The sequence below is a fragment of the Coregonus clupeaformis genome, unplaced genomic scaffold (genome assembly GCF_020615455.1).
Source record: "Coregonus clupeaformis isolate EN_2021a unplaced genomic scaffold, ASM2061545v1 scaf1744, whole genome shotgun sequence".
In the NCBI taxonomy this organism is placed as follows: domain Eukaryota; kingdom Metazoa; phylum Chordata; class Actinopteri; order Salmoniformes; family Salmonidae; genus Coregonus; species Coregonus clupeaformis.
Genome location: NW_025535198.1, coordinates 15,869 through 23,106, shown reverse-complemented (window position 1 = coordinate 23,106; position 7,238 = coordinate 15,869). Strand labels below are relative to the sequence as shown.

At 43.5% G+C, this 7,238-nt stretch overlaps 1 protein-coding gene across 1 annotated transcript; it reads right to left on the bottom strand.

Annotated features, from left to right (window-relative positions):
- Positions 1 to 469: 469 nt before the first annotated feature.
- Positions 470 to 1,540, bottom strand: LOC121555477 (potassium voltage-gated channel subfamily A member 3-like; the record flags this gene model as incomplete). Its single annotated transcript, XM_045218712.1, has 1 exon — positions 470 to 1,540. A coding segment is annotated over one exon (1,071 nt), but the record flags the coding sequence as incomplete, so codon positions are not given.
- Between the last annotated feature and the right edge of the window lie 5,698 nt (positions 1,541 to 7,238).

Below are 7,238 nucleotides of genomic sequence, written 5' to 3'. Positions count from 1 at the left end.
CTCCACCTCTGTCTCTCTGTCCCTCCTTCTAAACACAGATGAAACCGTAGAATCTAATAATTTGAATAAGGCATTAATTTTCTGTGAATGTAACTAACGAGAGCTGCTTGTTGCTGCACTGAGTAGACATGGTTATATAGCTAGCTACTGTCTCTCTCTGTCTCCAGACATGGTTATATAGCTAGCTACTGTCTCTCTCTGTCTCCAGACATGGTTATATAGCTAGCTACTGTCTCTCTCTGTCTCCAGACAGAAATGCATACTGGCTGTTGTATTATAACAGCCAGAGTTCAGCCCGATGGTATGTCCATCTCATATATCTCATATCATATCCCATCAGGTACTGGGGGCAGGAGGCAGTGGTGGTGGATGAGCTGAGTTTCCCCACATACAACCTAAAGCGCTTAATGCATCTGTTAAAGCACTACAGACAGTCCATTAATCCATGAGTCCGTTATGACACCATTGACTAGACATCCGTGAAAATCTTCTTGCTAATGCTGATGCTGTTCGCTGTGTTGTTTTGTGTCATGGTTGTCATGGTAGCAATGGTTGTCGTGGAGAAGTTCTGCTGCTCTTTGAAGGTGCTGCTATTCAGTGCTCTGTGTTCCTCTATCACCATGTACTCATTCTTACTGAGCGATGAAGAGCTGCTCTTCTTCCTCATCCCCCCATCCTCCTCCGTCTCGGCCGCCAGCGGCTGACAGCTTCCCACGTGGAGGTACTGCGTCTGCTCCTCCCCCTCCGTCTCCCGATGGTAGAAGTAGTTGAAGTTGGACACGATGACGGGGACGGGCAGGGCGATGGTCAGCACGCCAGCGATGGCGCAGAGCGATCCGACGATCTTCCCGCCGATGGTTATTGGGTGCATGTCGCCATAGCCAACGGTAGTCATGGTGACCACGGCGCACCAGAAGGCGTCTGGGATGGAGCTGAAGCCGGAATCTGGGTCGTCGGCCTCTGCAAAGTAAACAGCGCTGGAGAAGAGGATGACTCCGATGAAGAGGAAGAAGATGAGGAGGCCCAGCTCCCGCATGCTGGCCTTCAGGGTCTGGCCCAGGATCTGGAGCCCCTTGGAATGTCTGGACAGCTTGAAGATCCTGAACACCCTGACCAGCCGGATGACCCTGAGGATGGCCAGGGACATGGCTTGCTGCCCGTTCCCCTGCTGCTCTGCCAGCTCCGTGCCAGGTGTTATAAAATACGGTATTATGGCCACGATATCTATGATGTTCATGATGTTCCTAGAGAACGTGGCCTTGGAGGGACAGGCGAAGAACCGGACCAGGAGCTCGAAGGAGAACCAGATGATGCACAGCGTCTCCACCACAAAGAACGGGTCAGAGAACGGAGAGGAGAAGTACGGCTCGGTGCCGTTAATAACGGGAGCCACGGGGACGGGCTCCTTTTGAACGTCCCTGAACTCCGGTAACGTCTCCAGGCAGAAGATAACGATGGAGATGAGGATGACGAGGACGGAGACGATGGCTGTCCCCCGCGCCGGACCACTGCTCTCAGGGTACTCAAACAGCAGCCACACCTTTAAGAGGAGAGGATATATACTGTATTAACCACACCTTTAAGAGGAGATATACTGTATTAACCACACCTTTAAGAGGATATATACTGTATTAACCACACCTTTAAGATGAGATATACTGTATTAACCACACCTTTAAGAGGAGAGGAGATATACTGTATAAACCACACCTTTAAGAGGAGAGGAGATATACTGTATTAACCACACCTCTAAGAGGAGATGAGATATACTGTATTAACCACACCTTTAAGATGAGAGGAGATATACTGTATTAACCACACCTTTAAGAGCAGATATACTGTATTAACCATACCTTTAAGAGAGCGGAGATATACTGTATTAACCACACCTTTAAGAGGAGATATACTGTATTAACCACACCTTTAAGATGAGAGGAGATATACTGTATTAACCACACCTTTAAGAGGAGATATACTGTATTAACCACACCTTTAAGATGAGATATACTGTATTAACCACACCTTTAAGAGGAGAGGAGATATACTGTATTAACCACACCTTTAAGAGGAGATATACTGTATTAACCACAACTTTAGGATGAGATATACAGTATTAACCACACATTTAAGAGGATATATACTGTATTAACCACACCTTTAAGATGAGATATACTGTATTAACCCACACCTTTAAGATGAGAGGAGATATACTGTATTAGCCACACCTTTAAGATGAGAGGAGATATACTGTATTAACCACACCTTTAAGAGGAGAGGAGATATACTGTATTAACCACACCTTTAAGAGGAGAGGAGAAATACTGTATTAACCACACCTTTAAGAGCAGATATACTGTATTAACCACACCTTTAAGAGCAGATATACTGTATTAACCACACCTTTAAGAGCAGATATACTGTATTAACCACACCTTTAAGAGCAGATATACTGTATTAACCACGCCTTGAAGAGGAGAGCAGATATACTGTATTAACCACACCTTTAAGGGGAGAGGAGATATACTGTATTAACCACACCTTTAAGAGGAGAGCAGATATACTGTATTAACCACACCTTGAAGAGGAGAGGAGATATACTGTATTAACCACACCTTTAAGATGAGAGGAGATATACTGTATTAACCACGCCTTGAAGGGAGAGCAGATATACTGTATTAACCACGCCTTGAAGAGGAGAGGAGATATACTGTATTAACCACACCTTTAAGATGAGAGGAGATATACTGTATTAACCACGCCTTGAAGAGGAGAGCAGATATACTGTATTAACCACGCCTTTAAGAGGAGAGCAGATATACTGTATTAACCACACTGTCACGATCGTCGTATACAGAGGAGGACCAAGGCGCAGCGTGGAAGGTGAACATGCTTTTTATTAATGTTACACGAACAAAACAACAAACGATACGTGAAGTCCTATGGTACAAACACAAACCAAAAGGAACAAGATCCCACACCATACTGTGGGAAACAGGCTGACTAAGTATGGTTCCCAATCAGAGACAACAAGCAACAGCTGATTCACGTTGCCTCTGATTGAGAACCACACTGGCCAACATAGAAACACAATACTAGAACGAACACAAATGAAAACTCACACCCTGGCTCAACATACTAGAGTCCCCAGAGCCAGGGCGTGACAGTACCCCCCCCAAAGGCGCGGACTCCGGCCGCGCCAACCAAACACCACAGGGGAGGGACCGGGTGGGCACTCCGCCTTGGCGGCGGATCCGGCTCCGGGCCTGATCCCCACTCCCTCTCCAACCCCCCAAAGTACCCCATGTCCGGTCTGGCCCCGCTGGCCGGAGCTGGACTGCACACTGGTGGAGCGGATTGCTCTAGCTCCGGCGTGAAGCAGCTGACCGGTGCCGGACCAGGCACCGGTGGAGCAGGAACGGGCCGGACCGGGCTGGCGACGCGCACCATAGGCTTGGTGCGGGGAGCAGGAACAGGCCGGGCCGGGCTGGCGACGCGCACCATTGGCTTGGTGCGGGGAGCCGGAACAGGCCGGGCCGGGCTGGCGACGCGCACCATTGGCTTGGTGCGGGGAGCAGGAGCGGGCCGGACCGGTTGACGAGCGCACCACTGACTTGGTGCGGAGAGCAGGAATGGACCGGACTGGGCTGGCGACGTGCACCACAGGCTCGGTGCAAGGGACAGGAACAGACCGGACCGTACTGGGGACACACACCACTGGCCCTACGCAGGGATCAGGAACGGGCCGGACCGGACTGGTAACACACCCCAGTACCTCTCGCCGTGCCTCTACACCTTCCTTCCCCTTTTTGACCAGTGGCCCCCGTAACCTGGCGGCCTCCTCTGCCAACCCGCTGGGCCGCTCTATCGCGGTCTCCTGCTGCCCCGTCGTCCACGGCATGAGCCCCCCCCTAAACATTTTCTGGGCTTCTCTCCTTCCCGTGGACCAGGTCTCCAAATCTCTCGCCAGCCTTTCGCCCTTCTGCTTCCAAGTCAAGCCCCTCTCTTGCTCACACGGCTTGACCCAGTCGAGGAGGCGCTGGATATCCGCTAGAAATTTCCCTGGCGATGGCTCCTGGACCCGCTGCTTGGTCCAGTTCTGGTGGGATCTTCTGTCACGATCGTCGTATACAGAGGAGGACCAAGGCACAGCGTGGAAGGTGAACATGCATTTTATTAATGTTACACTGAACAAAACAACAAACGATCACGTGAAGTCCTACGGTACAAACACAAACCAAAAGGAACAAGATCCCACACCATACTGTGGAAACAGGCTGACTAAGTATGGTTCCCAATCAGAGACAACAAGCAACAGCTGATTCACGTTGCCTCTGATTGAGAACCACACTGGCCAACATAGAAACACAATACTAGAACGAACACAAATGAAAACTCACACACTGGCTCAACATACTAGAGTCCCCAGAGCCAGGGCGTGACACACACCTTTAAGAGGAGAGGAGATATACTGTATTAACCACACCTTTAAGATGAGAGGAGATATACTGTATTAACCACACCTTTAAGAGGAGATATACTGTATTAATCACACCTTTAAGATGAGAGGAGATATACTGTATTAACCACACCTTTAAGAGGAGAGGAGATATACTGTATTAACCACACCTTTAAGAGGAGATATACTGTATTAACCACACCTTTAAGATGAGATATACTGTATTAACCACACCTTTAAGAGGAGAGGAGATATACTGTATTAACCACACCTTTAAGAGGAGATATACTGTATTAACCACACCTTTAAGATGAGATATACTATATATTATTATTATATTATATTATTATATATTATATTATATTATATTATTATTATTATATTATATTATATTATATTATTATTATTATGAGAGGAGATATACTGTATTAACCACACCTTTAAGGGGAGAGGAGATATACTGTATTAACCACACCTTTAAGAGGAGATATACTGTATTAACCACACCTTTAAGATGAGATATACTGTATTAACCACACCTTTAAGAGGAGAGGAGATATACTGTATTAACCACACCTTTAAGAGGAGATATACTATATTAACCACACATTTAAGATGAGAGGAGATATACTGTATTAACCACACCTTTAAGGGGAGAGGAGATATACTGTATTAACCACACCTTTAAGAGGAGAGGAGATTTACTGTATTTACCACACCATTAAGAGGAGAGGAGATATACTGTATTAACCACACCTTTAAGATGAGATATACTGTATTAACCACACCTTTAAGAGGATAGGAGATATACTGTATTAACCACACCTTTATGAGGAGATATACTGTATTAACCACACCTTTAAGATGAGTGGAGATATACTGTAATAACCACACCTTTAAGAGGAGATGAGATATACTGTATTAACCACACCTTTAAGAGGAGAGGAAATATACTGTGTTAACCACAACTTTAAGAGGAGATGTACTGTATTAACCACACCTTTAAGATGAGACATACTGTATTAACCACACCTTTAAGATGAGATATACTGTATTAACCACACCTTTAAGGGGAGAGGAGATATACTGTATTAACCACACCTTTAAGAGGAGATATACTGTATTAACCACACCTTTAAGATGAGATATACTGTATTAACCACACCTTTAAGAGGATATATACTGTATTAACCACACCTTTAAGATGAGATATACTGTATGAACCACACCTTTAAGATGAGAGGAGATATACTGTATTAGCCACACCTTTAAGATGAGAGGAGATATACTGTATTAACCACACCTTTAAGAGGAGAGGAGATTTACTGTATTTACCACACCATTAAGAGGAGAGGAGATATACTGTATTAACCACACCTTTAAGATGAGATATACTGTATTAACCACACCTTTAAGAGGATAGGAGATATACTGTATTAACCACACCTTTATGAGGAGATATACTGTATTAACCACACCTTTAAGATGAGAGGAGATATACTGTAATAACCACACTTTTAAGAGGAGATCAGATATACTGTATTAACCACACCTTTAAGAGGAGAGGAAATATACTGTGTTAACCACAACTTTAAGAGGAGATGTACTGTATTAACCACACCTTTAAGATGAGACATACTGTATTAACCACACCTTTAAGATGAGATATACTGTATTAACCACACCTTTAAGGGGAGAGGAGATATACTGTATTAACCACACCTTTAAGAGGAGATATACTGTATTAACCACACCTTTAAGATGAGATATACTGTATTAACCACACCTTTAAGAGGATATATACTGTATTAACCACACCTTTAAGATGAGATATACTGTATGAACCACACCTTTAAGATGAGAGGAGATATACTGTATTAGCCACACCTTTAAGATGAGAGGAGATATACTGTATTAACCACACCTTTAGGAGGAGAGGAGATATACTGTATTAACCACACCTTTAAGAGGAGAGGAGATATACTGTATTAACCACACCTTTAAGATGAGATATACTATATATTATTATTATATTATATTATTATATATTATATTATATTATTATTATTATATTATTATATTATATTATATTATTATTATTATGAGAGGAGATATACTGTATTAACCACACCTTTAAGGGGAGAGGAGATATACTGTATTAACCACACCTTTAAGAGGAGAGGAGATATACTGTATTAACCACACCTTTAAGAGGAGATATACTGTATTAACCACACCTTTCAGATGAGATATACTGTATTAACCACACCTTTAAGAGGAGAGGAGATATACTGTATTAACCACACATTTAAGAGGAGATATACTGTATTAACCACACCTTTAAGATGAGAGGAGATATACTGTATTAACCACACCTTTAAGGGGAGAGGAGATATACTGTATTAACCACACCTTTAAGAGGAGAGGAGATTTACTGTATTTACCACACCTTTAAGAGGAGAGGAGATATACTGTATTAACCACACCTTTAAGATGAGATATACTGTATTAACCACACCTTTAAGAGGAGATGAGACATACTGTATTAACCACACCTTTATGAGGAGATATACTGTATTAACCACACCTTTAAGATGAGAGGAGATATACTGGTATAACCACACCTTTAAGAGGAGATGAGATATACTGTATTAACCACACCTTTAAGAGGATAGGAAGTATACTGTATTAACCACAACTTTAAGAGGAGATGTACTGTATTAACCACACCTTTAAGAGGAGATATACTGTATTAACCACACCTTTAAGATGAGATATACTG